This window comes from Natator depressus, chromosome 1 (assembly GCF_965152275.1).
Source record: "Natator depressus isolate rNatDep1 chromosome 1, rNatDep2.hap1, whole genome shotgun sequence".
NCBI classification, from domain to species: domain Eukaryota; kingdom Metazoa; phylum Chordata; order Testudines; family Cheloniidae; genus Natator; species Natator depressus.
The window spans coordinates 146,930,429-146,958,163 of NC_134234.1; the positions used below are offsets into that span (position 1 = coordinate 146,930,429).

The window sequence follows — 27,735 nt, forward strand, 5'->3', positions numbered from 1 at the left end:
TTCAGTTTTAATCTTTTGCGCCCTAAATGATTTGAAGTTGGGATATGTCTCTTCTTGGGAGATTAGATGAAAATCAAAGTCAGCAAATGTGTCCAAGATAACAGGGCCGAGCAGCAGAAGAGACCCCTCACTGAAAATGCCCTAACTTTTAAATTTTCTTCCCTTGTTGGATCACCAGAGACTTAATTTATTGACCACTCTGTAGAGCTTATCTGTTTTCCAGGCTTTTTCTGGGAGAGAAGACTGAATGGATGGGCAGGAATGGTAGGGAGGGTTGTTTTTTTTTTTTGCTAGCAATTGAATAATATATTCACATACACATTTTAAAGTACATGAATTTATTAATAATTTTGTAGATGTTTCTAACGCCGTGGATAGGCACATTTAAAATAAGAATTTAAAATTCTCTCTCAGGCCCATATATCCTTCATGCAGGATATTATTATTTTGACAGAAGGGAGGGGGGAGGTCTAAGGGCTTTAGCCCCATGCTCCAGCAGGCGCCACCTAGTGGGGCAGGTTGTACGTGTCTTGTGGCTCTAGAACTCCTGAAGACTATTGTATGTGGCTTGGAGGGTCAATAAGTTTGGCCACTCTTAGCATAGTGTTCAAGACAAATAACCTATGGAAAATACTGAAATGTCTCCGGTTTACCCACATAGAAGCTCTATATCCCCTAATATGGCTCCTGCAGAAGCTGTGCTGCCAAAGGCTACATCTCAACTTCCCTTACCTATCACATTACTGAAGGGGAATTCCAAATAAACTCAGTTTGACAGAGCCAACATAAATGTACTGAGGAATTTACCTGAAGGCTTGTGAAATGACAGTGCTGAAGACAGCAACCATCTCCAATCCCATACACCAAGCCTGAACCCTGCAGAATTAATTTAGAAGAGCTGGGGAAAAAAAGAATGCTACCATCCTTCTAGACCCATGTGATTTCATCCCCAGCTGCAGAACCAAATGATTACAGGAGTGACAGTTCAGTGGTTAATGTGCTAACCCTGGTTACGGATTCAATTCCCTGCTGCATCATCAACTTCTTGAGGGACCCTGGGCAATTAATCTCTCTGTGCTTCAGTTCCCAGTCTTACAGATGGGAATAATGTTTTCATATCTCTCAGAGCTGTTGCAAGGATAAATGCATGAAAGATTGTAAGGTATTGAGATACTACAGTATGAGAGGCCATACATCTAAGCTGGATCTGTTCTCCACTGACTACATCTCTGCATGGCACGCAAAAATGATGTTAAAAGGATACCGTTACGGTTGCAAAGTGCAGCTAGGAAATGCCAGAATTAAACTTGCGTGTGGAAACTATTTGATTCCCGTGTGCGTCATGATACAGTCTTCAATGACATGATCACACTTTTTCCACAGGACCCCTGCCATATTCAGCATACAGAGTGCTCAATTAATGTGCACACTTAATGAGCAACTATTCAGCATTTTGTTTTCTGTTCATTGTTCAATATGTGGCCCTAAACTTTATTTACTGTTCACTATTTAGACCCTGCTCAAGGACAGAATTATTCATTACTTTTTGGCCTTTTCTATGATACTCATCATTATTGTATCTGAGTACTTCACATTAATGAATTTTTACAACACCTCTGTGAGAGGAGTGAGTATTATTATCTTCATTATACAGATAAGGAAATAAGGCACAGAGAGATTAAGGTCAAAACTATCCATTAATTTTGTGTGCCCAGTTTGAGACTCCTAAAACTTGATTTTTTGGAGTGCTTAGATAGAATTATATAGCACTTCATATGTTCAAAGCACAGCTCACACTGATTTCAATTCCAGATGAGACGTCAGTGCTTCTGAGAATCAGACCTAGTGTCTCAGGTCAGGCACCCTGAAAAGCTTGGCTTAAGTGATTTGCCCAGCATCACACAGAAACTCTGTTGTACAGAAAAAGAGAGAGAATCCAGTTCTCCAGGGCTGCATTCAGCTGCACTGGAAATCCTTTCCCCCCCTCTTCCTGCAATCCCTTGCTTCATTCACAAAACACTTTCTAGCTTCTACAACAAATGAGACAGGGGTCCTAGAGATAACACCCTCCTTTCATTATATAACCCTAATTCATCCTCAGAGTAGGTTCATCCTGCTCATTGAATAAGGCAAGGATCCTGGGGAAAATATAGCATGCAATTAGCTACAATATCATAATCCACGTGCAGAAGATGCCCAAATTAAGGTTGCACTTTCTTCTCCAGACTGTGTTGACCCAGCAAGGGGATTACACAGAATATAGAAGAGAAATTCTTTTGGCTCTCAGTTCAGGTGCCCAGATCCGAACCTGGCATAGCTGCAGCAGCCCAGAGCTGCAAAGGCAGGAAAAGTCTTGCTTATCACTGAATGAAACATACCCAGTGTGAACGGAATCTTTGGGGAATTTAGCTGCTAAAAGCTATTCAGTCTCTACTGAGCATGTAGAAACTCATCCCCCCCAGCTTATAAATTGGCCAAATTTGCAGAGACTTGTATAAGGATTTCAACACACCCCACATTCCTGACAGAAATGGCTTCCTGCCCCTTGCCAAATATCAAATCCTTGTTCCAAAGCATGGAGGTATTGGAAAAAAAAGGTCACCAGAATTTTTTAACTTGTGCAAAAAAAACCAAAACCAAAACAAAAAACAAACAGGCAAACATCAGGCATGGACAATTTCAGCCCAAACAGGTAAAGTTTGGCAAAGTTAAAAACATCTGAAAATATGGTCATATAATGGAAAGTATTGAACATCCTTAACAATAGGCAATGAGACCAAGCCCACCTATAATAATGGATTTTTTTTCCCAAGGACATCTTCAGAATAGGGGGCTTTTCACATTGGCAGAATTTCTTCCATTATCTCTGAAGAGTCGATACATCCCACAGCACCTTATCAAATACAGCTATCAATTTTTCTTAATAATCGTTCATTGGCCACTGCCAAAGGCCGGGTGCAGTACCTACCTTGATGAACTAATGGCCCTATTTGCTAAGGCCAACTGTATGTTCCAGTGTACAATAAAGCAGACATGAGGATGAAAAGGCAGGATGCTAAGGTGGAATGACTACTTAACTGAAATTGCATTGGAGGAAAATAAACAAAGAGAAACCATAATGGCCTGAGCAAAGAAAAGATATAAATTTCAGTGTAAAGGAATATTTGTAGGATGAGGCAATGAGTAACCAAGTATTAAAAGGTTATATAAAATCCCCAATGCCGAAAAGGGTGTATATATATATTTTGATAGTTGGTTAAGATTTTATTTTTGTCTTGCGATATGGTTGAGATAAGGGATGACTGACTCGAGAGAAAGAGTACGAGTGGGAGAGATGCATATATAGAGCTTCATTTTTTATTTAGATTCACCACAGTGTACTCTGGAGGATTTTCTGCTTCAAAGGAATTGATCTGAAGATGAAAGGACCAACATTCTAGCTTCTTCTGTTGCTGCTGCAGCAGTGAGCACTGTATTAATTTGAACTGAATCTGTCAAGGACAGAGGAATTTGTAATGCATGTTAGATAAATGTATTCTTCTCATATTATAAATATTCTGGGTCTACGCTTTAAGCATCTTTTCTTTACTTCATAAATAAAGAGCCACTAAATAAGGACTGGTGGGGGGTGGAAATCCAATGAAGCCACCTAAGCTGAAAACCATAAGTGCAAAGTGAGCTGAAATGTGAAAGGTAAGAAGATTAAAAACTCTATTAAATTTTCAAAGTCAAAGATTTTTTCAGTGTTTTACTCATATGTACACTGGGATTTTTTTGTATCAAAGACGGACTTTACAAATTCAATTAAGCATGAGAAAATAATGATTCTTTAATCTGTTTTAAAGTATTAGAAACAAAAGATTTTGCCAAAGGATAAGGATGCAAATTTTAAACATAGCAGTTAAGTTTAGATACTTACATGGAACAATCCAGTTAATTTCCTTCAAAATAATCACTGTTGGTTTATTTTTGTAAGTTGCTGAGCATTTGCAGATCACATGGACTTCCACGGGATTTGTGGGTGCTCACCAGGTTTGTAAATCGGCCCAGTAGGTCTTAAATGAGTTAGGATAGTTTGAATAAGCATAATTAAGAAACCTGATCAATCAGGTTGGTATCACTAAGCTTCCCTTATTAATTTATATTTGATGTTTATACACTATATGATCTACAGTAACAGAGTGTCTTGGTGAAGGAGGGTTGCTGATGGAGGAAGGAAATATCAATGTTAAATATTTAGCAAAAATATCCAGGAGTCAAATGTCATTAGTTAAGTTATTTAGTTACTGACTATGCATCATGTTCCTCATTTATGGTAGTAAGTCCCTATTAAAGCCCAATGATACACTTTACTCCCCCCTTGAATATCAAGGAGATTATTTCGACCTTTTCACAAAGGTTGATAGGAACATAGGGCAAAAACAATTGCAGAATGTTAATACAGCTATCAGTCAGAGAAGAAATGGAAAAGACCTGACTATAGTGGGGCTATTCCTCCATGATGATCACAACCTTCAAAAATATGTGTAGATTTTCATGTTAATGCATCACTGAGCACCAACAATAAAAACTGCTCCCACAGGTCAGGATCCAAAACAGGATTCAAAACAGCTTAAGGGGCTACAAGTGCCATAGAACAAGAGGCACACAATACTAACCTGGCCCCAAAGACAAAACAGTCTTGTAGCGTACATTTTTGCCAATGAGAGACTCCATTCATGAATTAATAATTCAGTCAAACTGCAAGCCCAAAGTCTTGACTAAATTGTCCGGTGTATTCAGTGCTGCTTTTAATTGTGGATTTGTTTCTCATGAGCAAGATATACTAATTAAGAACCATGATTTATAAAATAATTTCAAATTCATGAACTCTAGTAGTATTTATTTTCTGGAGAATGGGAGTGGTTTGAACTCCCATAGGACAAAATATCAACCTACAACTTATTATTGTGATACCTATTTCAAACAAAACATATCAATCTCATTATCATATTGAACTACAAAAACAGGATGGTTCTGTTAAGCATCTTCAACTTTTAAATACATATCATGGTAGGAGCCACTTTAGGATAACCCCTTTGTAGGCTAAATCCAAGATTTGACAGTCAAATAAACCAATTTAGATACTGAGTCTAAAATGCAGAAGTGGTTTTAAGGTGTGATGTAAAGAGATACAAAGGCACAGCCTACATTAATTTATATATTTTTTCTGTTTATTCATTTTTGAAACCATTTTAATGTGAACATCTAGAGAATCAAATGCAATACAAGAACAAGCATGTACATTGCTAATTGTAGTTTTGGGGGTAGTAGTTTAGGCTGCTCAAACAGCTTCAGTTAAATAAACTTCATCCTACCTAAGGGTTTTATACTACTGCTCATGACCATAATATCCAGGTAAAATTGCATAGAACAGATTTGAGGGGGGCATGTTTTTGTTTTGGGATTGACTGAGGTGTTAGTTTCTGGGTTTTCATGAGGAGAGAGTTGGAGACTTCTTGTGGGTAAGAGGGTTGGATGTCAACACTGAGAGTCTCTCTCCTGTTATGCTCGAAATACTTTGTCAAAGAGGAAAGTTTTTCATTGTTTCCTAAAGACGACCAGACTCCAAATTCACTTAAGCTCTTGTAGCCAAATCCCCTCAAAGAAGAATATTTTGTCCTTAGTTTTCACACGTCATCCTGGGCTTTATAAAGCCATCCCTAAAACTGAACTGAAGCGAAAATATATATAGGAAAGTTTTCCATTGCTCCAAAACTATAAATTCACAGCCAAAAACCAAAGCAGCTAGTTTTTTTAGTTATATACACATGTGCAATATAGTGTAAAGTAACAGATAAGTCAAATATTCTTCTTACTTGTCTCAACATGTCGCTGAAAATGGCAAATTAAAAACAACAAAACTTCAATTTAAGGAACTTTCCCCCCCTTTCTTTTTAATTTACGGACTGGGATGTATAAATCCAGATAGTGCCATATGGTGCCATTTAGTCTACTTATATATTTAAATATATAAGCATGGGGAAGATATTAACAAAGATACTCTGTCAATTCAGCCCTGAAAGTCATGTTTAGAAACTATGCAGTCTTCCTGAAGTGGCTCTTTGAATCTTCTATACCCACAAACTAATTGGGGGAATGAAAGCGTCAGAGCATAGATAAGGGTTTTTTTTTTGTGCTCCGACATTGTGTCTTAAAACTTTAAGAATCCCTTTAATGCTACTGCCATCATGTTTGTCCCATTGAAAACTGCTTAAAAAAATAAAAACTGGGAAAAAACAAAACAAACAACTACTTTCCTTTCCATTGTGATACAAACTGATGGCATCTGGATTATCTAGAGGCTCCTAATTAAAGTAACTACTGGTACCAAAAGCCAGTGCTTTCTGCATCCTCAAAGAAGAAATGAGCATAGATGCCAAGTTATGGGCACTGCAGCTGTTTCTTAGCAGATACAGGCCCCCACATCCACAAATACTCTGAAATCTGTCCCTCCCTTTCATTTCAGTATACATTGAAATTTAAAACTATAAAAGGGAAAGTGGTTTTGCTTACATACATATGCAAATAAAAATTTACCATCAACAAGAAGAGGAGGAGATTTTTTTAATGGGTGGGAAACGGTATTGCATGAGTGCACATAATGCCACTTGACTTAGTCACTGTGATATACACTGTGCAGCGATTTTGCATGTGGAAAATGAAATATTTATTAGAATGATTAAAGCACTTTGGTCATTTTAAAACAACTTTATACTGTAGGGATCAACTTTACTGTAGTCAGTTATCGCCCCTCCCCCCACATATTTGGTTGTGTACCATAGTACAGCACGTACTATTTGTTTAGCTATTTGTAGCACAAGGAAGATTTCCACAAAACGATGTTCACACTACAGGTGAATATGCTAAACCCACATATTTAGGAGCCATGTTTATACTCTTTCTGAGGCAGTCTAAAACTTCCGTGTTATCTGGTGATGGTAAAAAAGAAAAGGCAGTGTAAAACAGCACATGCAGTTACCCTCAACACCACGCTTACCACTGTTCTGTCACACAAATTACCTTTGTAGTTCATGCTAAATTATTTCTCAAATACAACAGTTAATATATATCTATAGCATACTAGCTAAGCACAAAACATTTTATAGTAAGGTGAGTTCTGTTGCTAAAAGGAAATTCACTTAACCTAATATTCACTGCTCATAGATAATACGTAACCAAAGGGTAGGAAGTGCGTACATAAAAAGAATAAGTATAAATACTTAGATAACAACAGTGAATTAAATTAATGGGTTTTGCTGACACAAACTACAGGAAGGAAGTTTGCTTGTGTAATTACTAGAACCCTTCAACAGGTTTATATGCCAAAAATTTAAAGTTTGCTTGTTTTAAAAACATACTATATATTATAAGGTGGATTGTCTTTCAGGAACATTTCCTTCCTCTTCCCCCTTTCTGACAATCTCTCTTTTAAATATTTCACTTCCTCCTTTCTCATCTACCGCTGGAGTCTACAGCATTTCCCTACTGAGATCTGCCAAGAAGCCCTGTCTGGATTACTGCTGGATTTTTCTTTTAAGATTTGTGTTTTCCCCCGCATAAATGAGTGTTTTAATTCTTCCATAAGTAACAGTGTGTTTAACATAGCAATCCACAGAATATTTCATAATACTTTTTTGTGTGGCATCCTTTGTTCAAAAGTAAAAAATTCTGTAAGGATTCACATATGATTACAGCCTATGATTAAGAGTAATACATATTTTGTCCTTACTGTATAAAGCAGTTTACTTCTTTAAAATACCATACCAGCATTAAGGATTGCACCAATACAGATGAATCTAAATCACAGTATCACTTACAGGTGCCATAGCATCTGTACACGTGGTAGGAATGAAGACACATACAAAACCAAATAAAAGGGAGAATGAGTGAGGTTGGGACAATTAGAAGGCTGAGGACATAAGATCTGATTGATAAAGTCCAGGCTCAAGATCACAGACAAGGCCAAGGGATTTGTCTTGGGATTGGCTTTAAAGAGATTCATGGAGTCAACGTAGAGAGGGAAAAAGGGAAGACGTGGTGGGACATCATAGGGAAAACATTTACTGCAACACTGCAGAGAGAAAGGGAAATGACACATGGAAATGTTTAAGGAGGGAATGAGCTAACAAGTAGGAATAGATGAGATCAGAAATGTGGGATGGGGGAAAATTTCATGAAGAATCTCGACCACTAGGAGAGAGAGAGAGAGAGAGGTTGGAATGGATCCTGAAATGGAATGGAAGACAGGTAAATCAGGCTTACTGCAAAGAGGTAGTGCTGCTGAACATTGAACAATGTTGGAGTGAAAATATCAAATATTTAAGTCATTTTTTTCCCATGAGTAAGGATTTTTAATGAGAGAGAGAAAAAAGGTTGGGTTATAGAAGGAGACTATTTTGGCCTATCCTCCCAGTATTTGCATTAGTGTTTAAGGGAAAAATTCCAGAATACCCCTCCCTTATACAAACTTACAACCATTTTGGGGGTTCTCTCTAATTTCAACATCTCCGAAAATAAACATAGCACTCCAGAATCTCTCTTCCTCAGTTCCATTGGCAAGTTTGGAAATATCTCAGCAATGGAACTCCAGGTGTGTATCCTGAGTATCAGAAGCACTACCTTTGTACTCATGCTTTCCTACAAACAGTTATTGCAATTCATTATGTTCTACAGGGCTCATATTTTTCTAAGCATATGATAAAAAGTGTTATTTTCTGATGAGAAGGTTGTAGCACAAATACACTGAACAATCAGGAACACATTTTCTGTAACTGCTCTATCAAAATGGAATACAGACATCATTTCATATAAGCTAGGTGTTCCTGTTCAAACTAATTCTATTCCATCGCCCATCCATCAGCTGAAAGTATTCAAGTGAGATACAAGAGGAACTACAAATCATTGGTTATGTGCACTTGGCATTTTCAGGGTCATACACATACTTTCCTAGCTTTTTCTGAATTTGACTAAGATACTGCTTTGTTATCCATGAAAAGTAACATTCCTTTTTGGGTCCACTTTGTTACAAAATAAAATGAGAAACACATATCATCACCTCAATTTTAACTAAGTGAAAAAACAACAACATATGCTTCCTTTCCTTCAGTTTTTGAAAAACTTCTGCAAGTATTTACCTGAAATTCTTGATTTGACACAACTGCTTTTCACTTCATACATTTTAACTTGTAAAATTGAACTTCCACATCCTCCCAGTTGGAAAACAACAACATGATCTAAATATTCATGGTTTCACAAAATCAGTGAAGAGGATTATCTTTTTGGCTTCATATTACATCCGTACAACATTCCTAGATGATCTTAACATGTGGCCATTTAAACTTTAGGCATCACAAATATTAGGAAATTTTATCTCAGTAGCAAAACTATGTACACTGTTTACAGAGTTTGGACAAAAGTATAAATTTAATGTAATGCTTTTTATACTCATTAATCTTGATCCTTCAAGCTGATCTGTGCAGATGGACTCTTATGAGCACCCTCAACCCTAATGAAGCAGATAGGCTCTGACTTCATGGATCAGCTTGCATGATCAGAGCCTAACTATTTCACTTAACTCCTAACGACTTATTCTCATGAAGTTAGCAACCCTATACCAGATGATGTATTAAATATGACAAACATGAAAAACTAACAAAAAACACTTATGCAGTAGTGTAGTGCTTATGTACAAGTACTGTATAGTAATTATAACTCAGTAGTTCCATTGAACTCAATTGTATTTCCATGCAGAAATCATAACAAGTAATTAAATGGGTTGCAAGCACAATCAGGCCAAAAATTATGAATTCTTTATCCTTGGAATATCATGGTTCCACAGGTGTTATGAGAAGTGCAGGACAGGAAGCCTTGTAAGCTTAAGTCCTTATTTATCCACAGAATAGGTCCACCAAAACATGCCTCTTTTGGGTGAGAAGATAGATCATGCATCCAATGGACATGGAAACTGAGACAGACAAAAAGCATTTTTATGTATGTGTAATGTACACACAAGCTCTCTGAGGAATGGACTCAGACCACCAACTAATTTAATAAAGGCCACAAAACAACCACCAGATGACAACTTCCTGTCACTACTGACCTAGCAGTAAAAGGTTCCATTTCACAACCCCAGGCCCCTGAGCCATTCAATAAATCAGTTTAAATTCTCTTCCTGAGACACTGTTAGGTGTTATAAATCTATTTTAATTTCCCTGAAAGATACTCTGAACTAGCTGAATGCGAAGGGCTTTAGCAATTTGACCTATCCCAGAGAAAATTCCTAATTATTTTTTTTTTATAACACTAATATTTCAGCATAAACCTTTCTTGGGTCATGTTATAATGAAGGTAAAGTATAATTGCATTTTAAATTAGCCACAGCTCTTAAACAAACAAAGCAAATATTCACTTGCAAGTTCTCTGTATGGAAATTCCATTGTGTGAAAATGTCACTGTTCACTCTTTGGGCATCATTAGAAATCCTAACTGACTGGACCAATAAACATTAATATTGAAAATGTTCATCTCCCCCAACCTTCGGATGTATAAACCCAATGCTAGAATTATTCAATAATGCAATTAAATGCATATAACTTTATGGATATGAAAAATTTCATCACTACAGGCAGTACTGAATGGGACGATATGCAAGCAGAAACTCTACATACAAAGATAATGTTTACACAAGAAGTATGCCAACCGTAGTTCTACAACTGAAGACCATTTCTGCTGATAATCACAAAAGAAGTCAGTTTCTTGTTCCATGTTAGAGAAACTTACATTCCCCCTCTACTCAACTCTCTAAAGGACCCAAAACAAAAATTTTGATAAATGCATACTCTAATTCTATACAGTAGCATTTTCAAATCTCAACAGCTTTAACATCCAAAATCGTTATACAAACTTTAAAAAAAAAAAAAGTGAATAGTGTCTCAGACTCTAGCTCATACCCTATGAAGACAGAAAATTGAACTACTGAAAAAAGCAGTTCCAAAACTATGAAAAAACCTAGTTTGCTAACATCCTTTTACTTCTGCAGATGGACTACACTGAAAGATTACCTTACTACAGTCAAACGGGCTGAAGACAGAAAGACACTCACTATACACAGCATTAATGATTTATAACAGTAACGTGCTGGAGGGGACACTTGGCAGCTTGAGAGAACCACTTCTTAAAATTCTGCACCAAAGTGAATGGAGCATCAGGGTGATTGTACTGGATTTAGTTCACTCATTCTCTGGATACTACTAAATCATCCCTGCCATTAGAGACTTATCCCTGGGATAATAAAATACATTTCTGAGAGGAGATTTTTTTTTAAACTTTTGGAACAGAGAGCCAGAGTGCACCAAGTGTCAGGTGTTAAACATTGCTGGGAAAGGATTCGCCCAGAGCCACATATAAGTCATCTCAATCCCCTCCAACCTGTTCCTTCTCCCCCAACACACACACACACTTCAAATGTGTGTCAACGTGTGTCAAATGACACAGCCTGTCTATCGTGTTAGATCACTGTAGCTCTGTATATTTCCTATAAGTACAAACATTCTCAGCATATATAATTCCATTTGTCCAATAGTGCTGCCTCCTTCCTTAGATTTATATTTTGTTTTAAATCGGGAGAACAAATTAATAGCTTCCCCAGTACCTCACCCCTGCTGTCTGCAAACATCCCCCTATTCCACTTCTATTGTGCATATGGTTTATGACAGACAAGGGAATATTTTTTGTGGGATCCCCTCATCAAAGTATTGGCAGCATATCAGAATACAAACTGGAAACACAAAACATACTGGAAACCAAAGGTAGATCATTCCTGATAATTGTCACAGAATAAAGATAATGATGAAGTAGAACATGAGAGATGTTTTCTACTTCACTGAACAAAATACATAGTACAAGAACAATACCATAGCAATAGATTTTACATTAAAAAAATGAAAACTCTCTAAAATTTAGGATGAAAAATGTGAGACACAGAGACTACAGAAATAACAGCACAATATGTAGATAGCTGTCACTGAATCAGAGATGAACACCAATACAAAATGGATTAACAGTATAAAAGTATATTATTGCAGTGTAAACTGTCCTAGACAGAGATCATGTATCAACTTCTGCAAAACTTGCATACCTTGCCACATCAACTAAGTTATGAAACAGAGAAAGGGAGAAAACAAGTCCGAGACCTAGAGAGGAAACTAAAGACTAAAATAAAACACCAAGATTCCCACTATAAAAATATTCACTAAACAAGAAATTCACACAGCAAGTACTTAGCTGTTTTCAGTTTTTTGTCCTAATAATATGCCTAGACTCCCCTCTGTCTACATATGTAAATTCCATTTATATTCATGCAAGATCTGCATATCACCCCTAAGTTAAGAAATTCATTTAATTCTTTTGGAAAGTGAGAACTGAAAAATGTGGAAGATTTTCATTTGTGCATGGGAAGCAATAGAAGCTTATTATGGTAATTTTTGCAAGTGATTTGCAAAACATCACATTCTAGAAGCTAGTTTATAAGAAAGTTTTACAGTCTTTTGTCCTCGTTCATCCAATGCTGCTAAAAGTGTTAAAAATGTAAGTTTACAAACAGTTAAAACTAAACTATGAAGTAATATTCACCATTTAAAATAATTTCTGATTAGAGATACATTCATCAGCATAGTTGGAACTGGATGCCTCATCACACCACCCAAAGTTCATTTAATTTGCTATAAAACAAGCTGAGGCAACACAAATCAAAGTGCTAAGCACTCATCCTCTAAAAAAATCAGGCCACTTAGCAGTGTCTCAAGTCGAGCACCAAAAACAGAAAGCATCCGAAATTTCAAGTCACTTGAATACAGTGGCCACAATGTCTATTGATATTCTAAAATACTCTATGAAAACATACATGTAAGAATATGTAATGAGGCCATCACAGTGTCACAATGTTCTGTAGAATTATTTTTTCCTGTGTTCTATAAGATCTTCATTTCCTAAAGAGGAATATAATGGGTATATTCTGTATTTTTGGGGGGTAATTTCCCAATTTTCATTGCACTTGCGTTATTTTTCAGGTATAATTTCAGGAAAATCTCGCTTGATCCTTCTGATTGCCTCACTTAGCCACTCCCTACATTCCATACATTTTAATGGCCCTCTTTTGAAGCAAGTCATGGTTGCCCAAACTTTGGAGTGGAGAGGAGTCACTTGCGCATGACACAAAGTATTTCCCTCCATACTGCTGGCCTGAAAATGTGAGACCCAGACTCTGATCTCCCACATGGCAGCATGTGCATCCTTCTGCTTGACCATCAGGCAAACCCATTTCATTTTACATTTTAAGAAATTATTTTATGAAGAAAATAAATTTTATAGATTTTCCTGAGACATTTAGGCTGATTCCTAGCAAACAAGCACTTACTATACTAACAATGTGATCATTACCAAACACCACAGAGTTTTGTACATTTTATTATATTATCCTTTGTACAAAAGTGTACGCGTATACATACTTTCACAAACTTACCTGAAGTTCTTGATTAGGGATCATGTAATAAGGCGCTGCCTTAGCTACCTGGTGTGCCATGTTGCCTGGCCCATTTGGATGGTCTCTTACTCACAATATACACACAGGCCATTTCTTTTCTGAATGTGGATTTTTAATCTTTAGATTCCCAGCATCACAGAACATAGTGCAGGCATGTGTCAGAAGGAGCTTTTCACCCAACTTTCTCTACAACATCCAGCTCTTTCTCTACAACATCCAGCTCAGTCTCTGAGCTATCCCCTCACTTCCTATTCCTGCCAATTACATCTTGACCCTTATTAAGTTAATTATCTCATAGCCTAGTCAACACTCTCACCTTAACAGGTTAATTGTCTCCAATAAAGCCTGTAATCTTCTCCGCTATGCAATTAGCCAAGTGACTGGGGTGCTACAGCTAGCACTCTGTCACAGATGGTCAAACTGGTTGGAAAAAAGAGCCATCCAGAGGCTTTACACATAATTCAAACTCAACCCAAATCTTGTTTTAGCTTCAAATAAGTCTGATTAACTTTCTTCCCACTCACACCGACATACTTTTACAGCCCTGGGTATTTCCAGAACAAGAAGAGAAAATAATGTTCTCATGGTCTTTCCAGCATAGCTGAAAACCTGAACTACTTCATATCTCACCTGCTTTTGTGACATTTCAAGCCAAGAGGTTCAGATGGGTTTTTGATATGTCCATTTTGATATATGATATTGCATCTAACTCAGATAAGATCTTAACATGATTGAGAGTAAAGTATAATTTCTCAATACAGTTACACCCGCACACAATTCCATACCTCAGATTCAAATGCCTCCAAAGTTTGGATTGAGGGAGTATTCGATATTCACCACCAGATGTGAATTTTGCAGCTCAGATTCATCTCTAGTCAAGATGTATTCACTGATAACAAGGATACCGTGAAAAAATATCCCAAAACGTCTGCTGAATGAGAGATAGTACAGTATATGGTCTGCATTTTATCAAATCCACTGACAAAACCCTGGCACTTTGACAATCAGTACAGTTAAGCAGTCTGACCTTTCAAAGGTCAGTACTGTCAGTAAATATCCAGAGCTGACTGACTCTCACAAACCCTAATTACTTACTGAGTGAGCAGATACCCCAGGACTCTCACACATTTCTTACAAACCACAGTCGGATATAACTCAGTGGACTCTGATTCAGCTGTTTTACAAGTTTAAACAGAGAAGAAAACTTGGTAGCTTCCTTTCACACTATAATGATTTATGCTGAGATTTTCAAAGCGGCCCATTGTAGTTCGGCACCCAACACTTACTGACATTCAATGAAAGTTCAGCACCTACCTTTATGAGCCTCATTTGAACATCCCAGCATTACAACCCAACTTCAGATGCATCTGCATTGCACTTACAAGTAATTTTAAAATAGTTTAGATTTACATATAAAAAGTGATGGAGGAGTTGTACAGCTGCTGGTCTGAAAGGCATAGCCTGGCATTCTCACAATTCTCACAAAATTCTCCCTAGTTCAGAACAAAAAAGTGAAATAGAGGGGTTCCTCTCAATTATGGCTATCCCTGTGGAGCAGGTGATTGAAACGCTGCACAGTATGCACCAATTTTTCAGAGCCAACAATGAATAAAAAACCCAAACTACTTAAATTTTATGTAATTATAACACTATTGTATCTTAACTCTATCAGTGTCAGATATAAGGGCACAACATACACATGTTTGAAAAGTGAGAGAGGCATGTGATAGATATTGCAAGCACATGCAGTATCTTTGGGGACCTGTGAAAAAACCATTGGTGCTAACTGGCAAAAAGTTCTGCATTCTTTACAAGCAACTCCTGTCTCAGACCTGCCAAACTCACTGCACCTAGCACGCCACTTTGATGGTATTTATGTATGAAGGCTAGCAAGTTATTGGTCCTTGTGAGATGTGTATATGGGTAATATTTAAGGAACAATGTAACTATGCTGAAATGTATGCCCTTGGAGTGAAAGTGAATCACCAGGGAATAACATATCTCAGTGATGGCCCATTCAAATGGGAAGGAATTGTCCCCGCCCTGGTTATGTAATGTTTTGCAGCACTGTCCCCCATTTGCACCAACCTGGGAAAGTCAATGGAAAACCAAAGACAATCTATACACACCATAAACAGCTGGAACTGAAAAGTGAATGATAGGACAGCAAGGGGATCGCCTGGCTGTGAATAAAGACAAAAGACTGATTCGGTATATTACAGGTTGGAGATCCATTTACTGAGGAGGTACCTTAATGAGAGTGGGTGCTTCATGAACACAGAATCTGGGACTTCAGTAGGTATCCACTGATCAGGGGCTGGACACCACAGCGGGGGCACATTGAAGAGACTGGGGATGAGTGCCTCTATTGTCAACCTACAGGGCAAAGGCAGGGCTGGTATAGCCCAGACGGGTGCTTGAGTGGCTGAAAGGCTGCTGGTGGTGTTAGGGAGCTAACACCCGGCTGGCACAGGCAAGACTCCCTAGAGCTGCAGGCAGGTGGCAACAAGGTGGCCACTCAGCCCTGGGTTTCCCAAGAAGCATCACAGGACCATGTTCTATTAAGTTTGTGTGGGGCTGTGGGACAGCAATTGTATGCGGCTTCAGGGGAGAGCATCATCATAGCTCCCCCAGGAATCAAGAAGAGTGGGTGGTGATAAAGGTCAATCACTTAGGTTGTAAACAGACTCCAGAGAAGTACCACGCCCTAGGGTGGTTTGCATGTATTGGTTCCATCTGGGTTTTCCAGAGACCAATAGACAAAAAAAAAAAAAAAGGGAGGAAGGAAGGGGGATCTAGCAAATGGACAGGGCCTCAACCTTGCATAAGGTTTGAAAAGACTTTGGCCTACCAGGGCCCCATAAGACTAATGATGACCTCTGGTAAGCTTTTAGCATGTGCATGGGCATGTTTATTATTTTAACAGGTTTTTGCTATAACACTTATAAGAATAAATGTTCTTGCTTAGAAGGAGCTGTGTGGTATCTTGTAACTGCTGGCACTACACTGTTCATAGCCCTCAGAGAGAAAGCAAAACGCAGGTGCTGGCCTTTAGGCAGACAGCCTGCTGGGAATATCACAGAGTAAGGCAGGGGGCTGTGTAACCTTAAAACCGCCCACTCTGAAACGAATGTGATGACTGGAGACCAAAGATGTTACTGGACACTCCTGGAGTGACTGCAAGAGGGTGGGGGAGAAGAGATACAGACGCAGTTACCCCGAAACTGTGACAAGGAGTAGAATCCAGGTCTCCTGACTCCCAATCCAGTACTCTATCCACCAGGCAACTATGCTGCCCCACATAGGATGCTTTCTCCCTAGGATACAGAGATTTGAATTATGAAGAGGAACAGAGAGGTAGACTTATGAACAGCAGCAAATGACTGCTCTCTTCACTGCATCCAACTCACAAACTGAAGATATGTAACATTGGTATTGCTCCCAGCACTCCATTTGCTTACACCTCATCTAAGTGAAAAGTGCAATTAATTCACTCAGCTACAAGTTGGCACTATACAGAATCTAGCGCCAAGTTAAATTTACTTCACTGATCAAGATAATGCAATATAAAATCTTACAGCAAGTAATGTGTCCAATAAGCCAAATTCTTGTGTGTTTAGCAGCCAAATGGACCTTCTCAGCATTACTGTTTTTTGTTTTGTTTTTGTAGCTAAAGTGTGGATAAATTAATTGATAACATTGCAGATAAGGAAACTGCTTTTTCATCCTGCATTTGGGAATGAATAAATGAAATAAATAAATAAAGAGAGCGGACAAGCGTTGAGGAAATTTGACATTTACTTCTACTAGCTCAGATAAATGTCCAGAGATGAGCCTAGTGTGCAAGAAATATTCAACTTTTAATAAAGATCTTTTCCCCCAAAAATCATGAAACAAAATGAGCACAAATCTACCATCATACAGTAAAATAGTTATGGAATATATGAAGAACCCACATGACACACAGTGCGATTTCAAATTCTGTAAAGGGCTACGAGACAAAATAAACGATAGCGACTATGCACAGGGTATTATCATCTGCAGATGACACCAAGGTGGGAGTGGCTGTAACCACTTTGGAGGACAGGATTAGAATTCAAGATGACCCTGACAAATTGAAATCAACAAGATGATATTCAATAAAGAGGAGGGCAAAGTACTATAAAAATCAGCAGGAAAAAAATCAAATGCACAGCTACAAAATGGGGAATAACGGGTAAATGGTAGTACTGCTAAAAGCATCTAGGGATGATAGTGAACCACAAACTGAATGAGAGTCAACCATGTGATGTGCTTGCAAAAAAAGCTAATATTCTAGGGTGTATTAACAGGAGTGTCTTATGTAAGATGGGAGGTAGTTGTCCTTCACTACTCAGCACTGGTGAGGCCTTAGCTGGACTATGGTGTCCAGTTTCAGGTATCATACTTTAAGAAAGATAGGGAAAAAATTGGACAGAGTCCAAAGGATAGCAACAAAACTGATAAAATGTTTAGAAAACCTGATCTATGAGGAAAAATTAAGAAAAGGTTAAAATAACTGGGTGTGTTTAGTCTTGAGAAGAGACAACTGAGTGGGTACCTAATAACAGCCTTTAAATATGTCAAGGGCCATTATAAAGAGGACAGTGAAATTGTTCTTCATGTCTGTAGATACCTGTCTACTGTAGGTAGGACAAGAACTAATGTGCTTAAATGTGCAGCAAGGGAGATTTAGATTAGATATTAGGAAAAATTTTCTAACCCGAAGGTAGTTAAACTCTGGAATAGGCTTCCAAGGGAGGTTATGGAATCCCCATCCATTGGAGGTTTTCAAGGACAGGTTAGGCAAATACCTGTCATGGATGGTCTAGGTTTACTTGGTTCTGTCTCTGTACAAGGCAATACCTACCTATGTGTTATTGTACATCTACTTATTTACCACTAGCATATGACCAGTAATGTTGTCGATTAATTTGACCCTAGACATAAAATTATTGAATTTACATGAAATGTTTTAATGATACGAATATTATACAGGCAATAGGAATGAAATGACATGGGACATAAAATTAAACCATTATACTCAACCATGGATATTGCCACAGTAACTGGTTATTTCTTAGTCTAGCTAATCACGAGAAATAAGCAACCCTTGTTAATAAGATACAACATTACCAGTTTCAAGCCCATTCAACTATGGCGTACATAACCTGATCTATTCTGGCCTCTTGTGGTCCCTTGCAACCCTACATTTCTATGATTCTATCCATGCAGAAAGTCTAGATTTAGGTACTGTTTTGGGTCTCCTAGTTTATAAGGGATGGAGAAAAGTATAAGATCTACTGCTCAAGTTGGGTTGAACATGAAATATCATGGCTGTTGGACCACTCTTGCATGTGAATTGCTTGCTTAAGTCCTGTTTTTTGTTTCTACAGTTGCATAAAAGTGAAAAGGAGGGATACTTGATGGTAATGGATTCAAGCTAATCTTTAAGTCCCTTATGACATGCTCAGCGAAGGCAGATGTAGCAAAGGAGCACCCATCTTCATGTCAGGGAACATCATGATAAGGAAGAATAAAAGGCTCGACTCACTAGTATATTTTTGAATGAGCATTCTGTCTAGTAAAATTAATGCAACTCCCCCGCCCAACCCACATACTGCCATAAGCAATTTCTCTTTACAGTTTCAATTCTGAAGGTCTAAAAAAGGGGTCAAGTAATTTGATTTATTTGACTGGACATTTTGAATACAGTAATAATCAAGTAATTCTGCTATTATTGTTAGTCTGTAAAATTCTTACTTGTACAACAAAATAAAGTGTGTATCGTCCTCATTTGTCACCTTCTGGCGTACCACACCCATTTAAAATAGGTCACCAAGCCTACCTTTGGGAGAGACATCTGTACATAAGTAGCTTTAATAGTGTATTTTATTTATTTATTTTTACTCTTATATGCATTTTTTTTGCTGTTAATTTACATCTGGAATCTATAGTATTTCAAATCCATGAACAGTGAGATATAGGCTTGCAGTTCCCACTGTCAGTATAACACGAGAGAGAGAAAACAAACAGAAGCAAGAAATGTTTGAGGTATCAAAATTTTCTTTCTCCCTGGAACCTCTCTCATGTTTAGTGTTGAATATGTTTGCTCACACTCACCAGGGCTACACTTTAAAATGGGCCATTTTTACTCTCAGCAAAGGAAGAACTTGTGGCTCACCAATTACAGAATGTATTTTATTCATTTTTATTATTGTTTAACTTTTAAATTATAGTTAATTTTGTTTATTTATTCTAAAATATATTTTGAAGACTAAACTTAAAATCATCATATATGCATACACTTATGTTAATTAACTCTATGAGAAATCAAAGACAAAAATTGACTATTGATAGCATGTATGGGAAAAATATTTCATTGGTAGCAGGGGAAATGAACTACACATTTTTCCATCTCCAAGGTTCAAATAGATAAATGTTAAGACATCAAACAATATCAAGTTAAGAAAGTACAAATCATTTTATGATACAGCCAACCATCTATTAGTATAATACTACGATAATTTCCTAATTAGATTATGGGTTGATGTATGATAGAAGAAAACAGAATATTTGATCCAGAGCTTTTCTACAATTTATGAATGATACGTATTATTCTCATTATGAACCAGTATAATAATTTGGTATGGTCCTTGACAAGAGCCATACCTTTTTCCTCATTCCAGCATCGTTTTTAACTAAGTCGTTTTTAACTAAGATTTGAAAATCTTCAGCTGTATTTTAAATAATAAATTATATGCAGACAACTCTAATATGATGCACCAGAGTACACTATAGCACTTTACCAGAATCTCAAGAAAAAACGTCAAAAATATTGCCAAAGACGTATAAGAAAGTTGAACAATGTCAGCAGGAATTTGATCCTCAAAACAGAACATCCAGAACCATGCCTCTGTTTTAAAGCTTTGCATTGCAACAGTGTTTGACAATTGCCTACAATTTGGCAAAACAAATCTAACAAAAAATAAATAGTATCTAGTTTCTTTCACACAAAAAATCATAGAAGCAGAACAAGGGGAAAATGTGAACAGCACTGTGACAAGGTATGACTTTTATATATTTTTTTTAAATAATTGTATTTCTTATGGGAATGGACATTTCATTTGACACTAGGAGAAATACTGTCAAGCTTTAAATATCCCAGAGAACAACAACGAGGAGTCAAGTTAGTCTCTAAGGTCCCACAAGGACCCCTCGTTGTTTTTGCTGATGCAGACTAACCCGGCTACCACTCTGAAACCTGTCTCAAAGAAGAACAGTTCAGCATGTGGGCCATTTGCACTCAAGTGGGGTGTTTAAACATCACTTAGTCTCATCTGATTTATTTGATCCCTTGTTCTATGCAAAGTTGTTGTAGCCATGCAGGTCCCAAGATATTAGAAAGACAAGGTGGGGGAGGTCACATCTTTCACTGGACCAGTAAAAGATATTACCTCACCCACCTTGTCTCTCTTATTTGATCCCTGGCAGTTAGGCTTTATGCCTTATCTTGACAGTTGCGGATTTCCTCCTGGTGATGGACAAAGATAGGTTGTCCATTATCATTCATTTAGAATGGTCAGGCAGACATTTAGAGGGTTTGTTGATCCCATTGTGGATCCGACAGAGTGGCTGAGTTAATGCTGAGTGACTGTATTTGAGTTCGGTGAATAATGGATTTTTTAGTTTGCTGGCAATTCTATACAAAAACTTAGAGGAGATAAAGAGGAAGGACGCAGTAAGGAACCCTGAGAGATAGAAATTAGAGGAGAAATTGAGGAGTGCAATGTGAAGGGTTGTAAGGGGAAAGGGGAGGGGAAGCCTTTGAAATGACACAAAGCTTTACAGATTTAGGCCCCAGTCCCAGAAAGGAAACCTCATTGATGTTAAATGCCCATCCATGAAGATCCATTTGTAAGATCAAGGCCTTTACTGTATATTCCTTGGCTGTATTTCATTTCTATATTTTTACATACTGGATGTTCTGGTAGTCTGGATATGATTAAATTGAAAAAAGCCACAACTGTATCTCAGAATTCAGTAAGGTCAAGTGCAAAGCTGTATGAGGTTAGTGTATGGAATTAAACTCCTGCATCCAGGAATGGTACTAAAGTTCATTGGAAATGCCTTAGTCACTAAAACACACATACACACCTGAAGAGAAAGCTAAACTACATTGTTTTGTTTAATCCAATTTCTTGTAAAATCCCAAAGATTCTGGTCCATTACAGCTTGTTTTAAGGAATCTCTCTACTTTTTCCTGCATAGCTAAGCTTTTGGCTATCAATAACTAAACACTCTAGTTAGCTTTTTGCTATGCAGTTTTCCATATAAGTCACTTTTATTTCATGGTTCGTCTATTGTATGCTTGGCCTTGGAAATATTATAAAAAAATAATGTTATAATTCTAGTTCTGCTTGCCTTACTGTAATTTAAGAGGGCATCTCTGAGGGATACATTGCCACAGAATAAACAGAAGGGTATTTGGATCATAGCCTCAAAGCAAGGAGAACTCTTCTTTAAATTCACTGAAAAGCCAGTGAGTTTGCACTACTGCTCGGTACCCTGGTGTCTCTTGTGTATGTGAGTGCTAAAGGGGAATGGAGTGGAGGTCTGTGAGAAGCAATCTCTGGCAAGTAAGATCGAATAAATTTGGTGGCAGAGGGTAAAGTACTGTGGAAATTCCTGCTACGACAAGATTCCAAAACACTAGAGGTCTTCTAGCCATCATTCTCTTAATAATAATCTGTCTTAGCTAAGTAAATTCAGTTTAAGTATTATAAATCTTGAATAACATTCCAAATGAAGTTTTGCTTTCTGAGCTAGTTATTGTACTTACTACCTGCTAGGAAAAGTCCAATACTGTATACAAGAAAATTCACATCAGTGGGAGCACAAAGAACTTGAGAAGAAATATTTTATCTCATTTGTAAAATAGCACTAATGACCTGAATGTCAGAAATTTCCTGACAGTTAATGAATGGTGAGGTTGAAGGCCTGATGTAAAGCTACAGTTCTCAATTCCCCTTGCAAGTCATCAAATACCAGGAAATGCCCTTCTCATTGGCTATTATTGTTTAATTATACAGCTCCAATTATTTTAATTCAAACCTACTGAAAATATTTTGTTTCAGAAAGACCAAGCGTCAATGTTTCCCCGAGACAAAAGTTTTTACAGAGTTTCTGGTTCATAGAAAATTTTAAAATTTTCTATGAAACAGAAATTCAAAAGTTTTGGCAGATCTATTTTCAAATAAGACTGCCAAAGGCATATTTATATATACAAATACTAATCTAAAAACAAAATGTAGATATTGAATATCCTATTTAAAGTTATGTTTGAAAATTTTGCTCCCACATCATCTTTTAATAAATACAAAGCCATGTTTTTTTTTTCCTAAATGAAGCTTTTCCAAATAAAAATGATTGCCCCTCATGAAGGATCTTCTGAGTTTTAAAAATTGAAATCTCTCTACAGTGCAGTAGGGACAATATCTTTAGGCCCTACAGGTTTACATAGGATGTTTTTGGCAAAATTAAGCCAGTATTATTCTGAATCAGGTAGAAATTAAAGTTATGCCGGTGTACAAAATTAGAATTGGTCTGAGAACAAGTATGCTTGGAAAAAATGAAGGGGAAGTTATATGATAGAAAATGCTCCTTGTTCAGATATTCAAGGAGCTAAAGTGATTCAACAAGAAGGCAGACTTTGACAGGGATTAAACAAAGAAACTTGAGAGGGAATCAAAAAGTATCTTTGACAAAGCTCTGAGAACTAGGTTGAAGGTCCCTTTTTTCTAAGGGACCACATAGACAGGTTCACTAATGAGACTGCCTTCGGGGAATAGAAAATGTGCAACTGCAGAGCCAGGCAGGTGAGCAGTCTGTACTGTCTGAGAGGTAACAGAGATGTAAAATTTGCATATATAAATAATTTGCACTTAGTCCTTTCTTAATCCTGCTATAAGGAATTCAACGATAAAAGATTTGGAAGCGGATAGTGAATTTATACCCTGAGATTTGCAGCAGTTTATAAAAGCTCTCCATATTCATTGGTAGGTAAGGGAGAGAGACTTTTTTTCCCCTAGGTTTCAACAGAACGTCCACCATTTATGTGAGTAACAACATTTTAAGAGGCCTGAATTTTCTAACAGGATGCAGTTCAGCCCAGACTAAAGAACAGATATAAAAGAGGGTTCTGCTTAAATAGGGTGAGGAAAATTATGAGTGTGTGTGTGTGTGTGTGTGTGTGTGTGTGTGTGTGTGTGTGTGTGTGTGTGTGTGTGTGTGTGTGTGTGTGTGTGTGTGTGTGTCTGACAGATGCATTATAATCAGGGCAATTACGTTTGACTGGCCAAGCCATTGTGCATCTTCTTGACATCTCAAGCAAGAAGTCAGAAAGGAATGAAGACATTAAAGAGGATGGGGTGGGGCTAACAGGGGAAGTACTGTGGAGGATAAATGGTCAGAGGACCAAGCCAGTTGGGTGAAAAGGACTGGTAAAAATGAACAGAGGTTGGAAAGTGCCAAAAGGGAAGACACAAAGAGAAGAGTTGTGATAGATGATGGGAGGGGAGGTAAGGTACCTAGGGACAGTGCCATAGTGACAGAAGTGGGCACGACTCCAAAAAGCAGGAAGTCCAGTATTGCTGTCTGTGGCCAATATGAGAAGGCTGGTTGCTGCTGTGGTAGGGGCCACTCAAGTCTAGGGGCTTCCAAAGACCAATGGTCACAGAAACTTCTTGGCTATTCCTGGAACACATGGTTGGAGGAGAGGAAGGTTGGAAAACCACTGAGGCTGGGTGCCATAGAATGACTGTTGTCCAGTCTGTTGGGGCTGAAGGGAAAGACAGATAGACTCTGCACTCACCAGTGTTTGTTGCCAGTGATTGACTTCTGTGATGGTAGCTTGTGGAGTGGAGGGGCTTCTGAGGAAGGTAATTGATAATGGGAATGGGGTGCAGGTCTTGCATAGTCTGCTCATCAAGCAGGAGAGTGACATACCATATTGTGAGGTAAAGTGCTTTGGGTGCAAACGTTCTTTTTTCTGGCCAATACAGGAGTTTATTATTTCCGATTATATTTTCCCCCCTTTGACAGCTGACATAAGCAACAGTCATCCTGTAGCGGCTTTACAACAGAATTAGAGAAAGATGTTTCAAAATATTTGGGGAAAAAAGTCTTCTTATTGCATTTGCAGCTGTTTTGAGTTCCAAGTAGTTCACATTCATACTTAGACTAGATATCTTACTGGACCTTATTTCCCTTAAATGAGAACTCCACCGAACACCACAAACGAAGACACGAGCACCTGAGGTAATTTAGATCACATGCAGTTTCAGCAGAGTGCTGTGGAAGATTCTTCTTGGATAGTCATTACCTTAATGAAAGATATTTCTTCTTTGAGTCTCTTAGTGAAAAACAGACCCAAGAGCTTGTAATTATAGTTCTACAAAGATGAAAGACTGCAGAAGTCCGAGAGGAATGATTGCCTACGTATCTGCACAGAAAACCATCATCTCTAGGAGATGAAGACCTTGTCAGCCAGTCACCTGGGAAGGTCTTTGAAATTGCTAGATCAAGCAAAAGAGACTCTGGAGTTTTCCTTGGGGTAAACTACAAAGTGAGAGATCTTATTCTGAAATTAACCAGATGGGAATTTAAGAAAGTAGTATGGAAAAAGAGAAGTTGGATTAGCATTGATGTGTCTACCACAGACTTTTCAACAGAACTGGCTTTGATCAGAAGCTCATCATGGAAGCAATAAATCTAGAGACTTTATCTTCTTCATTCTGAAAATCATGATCACAATCAGTTTGGAAAAGACTTGGAGAGCCAGTGAGAGTCCAGAAGTAACCTTTATTGCTTACAAGAAAGAAAAAAATTGAACTGGCTTAGACAGGTGGGATTATGAAAGTATCTCACCGTTATACATATATAGCATCAATTATCACTGTGGATGTTTCCTGAATTAGGAAAGTAAAGTTCTTCATCTTAAACTTTGACAAGTTGATTCAAAGATGAGAGGTTAACAGCTAACTGCAAACTTGGTTGTTTTCTTTATCACTAATAGTACCTGCCAAAGGAGTGTTGTTCTCGAATAATAAACAGGTGGCAAGTTGTAATCATTACTACTGACTGGCTAAGAATTGTACCGATCAGCCTGGTGGGTGCATCTTGTTTGTCTCATCCGTCTGTTATGTCTTAACTATTAGACTGTAAGCTCTTTGGTAGAGGGACAATCAATTAGACATGTCTGTACAGTCACTATCACAATAGGATCGAAATAAAGTAATTATCATCATGCTCAACACACAGAAGATATAAATCCCAGATTTACATCTTTTGGTCTTTTCTGAGCACTGGAACATAGGAACAAGGATTGAATGATGCAAAATAGGTTCTTCTGTTACTCTGTGAGATATCTTTTTTGAATTACTTTGTGTACATTAGACTTCCATTGTATTGTTCTAAAAGTTAACAAATATCTCATGGTGGCTATCATTATGAAAAGTCAAGCTAAATTATCAGTTTCTATCCTGCTATAGTATTAGTTTAATATTGCAGTAGAAGAAATTAACTGTGTCAATATTAAACACTAACTGTTGCACTAATCATTACAGTAGCATGATTGATGTTACGTCTTCAGCAAAGGTGTGTGGAAATTTGTAAAGGATTTTCTTCATGGGCTCCATAAATGACGTCATAGTTCAGCAAATTATCTGACACCATAACAGAAGACTCAAATGGAGTTGAATAAAAAAAATGTTATTTTCAAATATATTTTTACAATTTAGACAGAAGAAATGGCTCCCCGACTACAGAACTCAAATTGCTATGCTGGGCCAAATAGATGCAATTTTCTGTTCCAAAAGAAATTAAAGGCAATCATACCACATTATACAATTTATTACAACCTACATGACACTACAGTTTTTACACTTTTTGAACTATGTAATAATGAGAATTCTGAAAATACCTAGTAAGAGGATTCCTAACCTCTTTTTCTCACTGCACTGAGTTGCACTGAATGCATCCGATGAGGTGCATAGACTCTGATCTTGACTTTGGAGGGAATCTGTTTGTGGGATATTTAAGACTATGGTATATCTATAGTATTTTATTATCAAAGTTAAATTAGGTCATATAAAGAACATTCACAGTGAATATTTTCCCTGCCCTCTCCCCGCAACTACCTGAGCTCATTGAAAATCATTATGCAACATTTTCTTTAATCAACACAGAAAAAAAATTGGTAATATCTGCTTTTCTATAAACAAACCACTTAAAAAACGTTGACTGTCAAGTGCGGCTATTACCTCTTACATTTAAATTGGAGTTGGCTTTTTAAATCAATTCTTTTTAACATTTCTAAAACCAAGTACAACGGAAAAAAAAGAAGACAATTTCTAACAGCATGTCAGTATTTGAATGTTGCTTAACATTTAAAAAATAGCATGCCACATTTTTGCCAGCCAGCTTGAAGCGTTCAGCAAAAAGGCACCACTTGACAGACCCTACCAAAATTGAAAAAGGTAGATCACTGAGATAGGAAAAAGCAAAGTACACACACAATTTCACAGCAAGCACAGGCATATTAGAATAAATTTCAGAACAAACAGTAATGTTGACAGACCTGTGGAGGGAACTGCCTCCCTTTTTGGTCAGGGGACATGACATAAGCAGCTTGTGTGTACGCATAGCTTTTGAAGCGAGGTTTAGGTGGTGAAGGGGTGTGCACGTGACCCTGTGCTACACTGACTGTGATCTAAGAAGAAGAAATTAAGGGGAAAAAAGCAGACATACATTGATAAACATCTAGAGTACAGAAGTAAAGTATTGTTTTCAAGAACAAAAGAAGGGAAACAACAGAGAGGGCACCAGCAGTTGAATTTAATCTTAGAGATAGCGCTAGCATGCAGCAGTCAAAATTAGGCTGAAAGTAGGGAGGTGTTTTCATTTAGTCTGACATCCCATCACGAAAGGCAGAAAGACTCGTGCTTGAGCCGCCAGACATAATGCCAGTACTAAGTGAAAGATAATCCAGCTAAAGCTGAAAACAAGTAACCTAGTAGTAAGTCTTGAATAAATGAAGCCAGCATCCATCAGGTCAACAACCATGAACGGGACTG

At 37.6% G+C, this 27,735-nt stretch overlaps 1 protein-coding gene across 6 annotated transcripts in view; it reads right to left on the bottom strand.

Annotated features, from left to right (window-relative positions):
* DMD (dystrophin) overlaps positions 1–27,735 on the bottom strand; it is a 1,886,383-nt gene that overhangs the window by 1,324,808 nt on the left and 533,840 nt on the right. For 5 of the 6 annotated variants that reach the window (XM_074968560.1, XM_074968534.1, XM_074968525.1 and 2 more), the window contains exon 9: positions 27,240–27,371. The exons of the other annotated variant lie outside the window; for it this stretch is intronic. In XM_074968560.1, the coding sequence (XP_074824661.1) occupies positions 27,240–27,371 (132 nt within the window). The remainder of the gene's footprint in view (positions 1–27,239; positions 27,372–27,735) is intronic. 6 annotated transcript variants of the gene reach the window in all.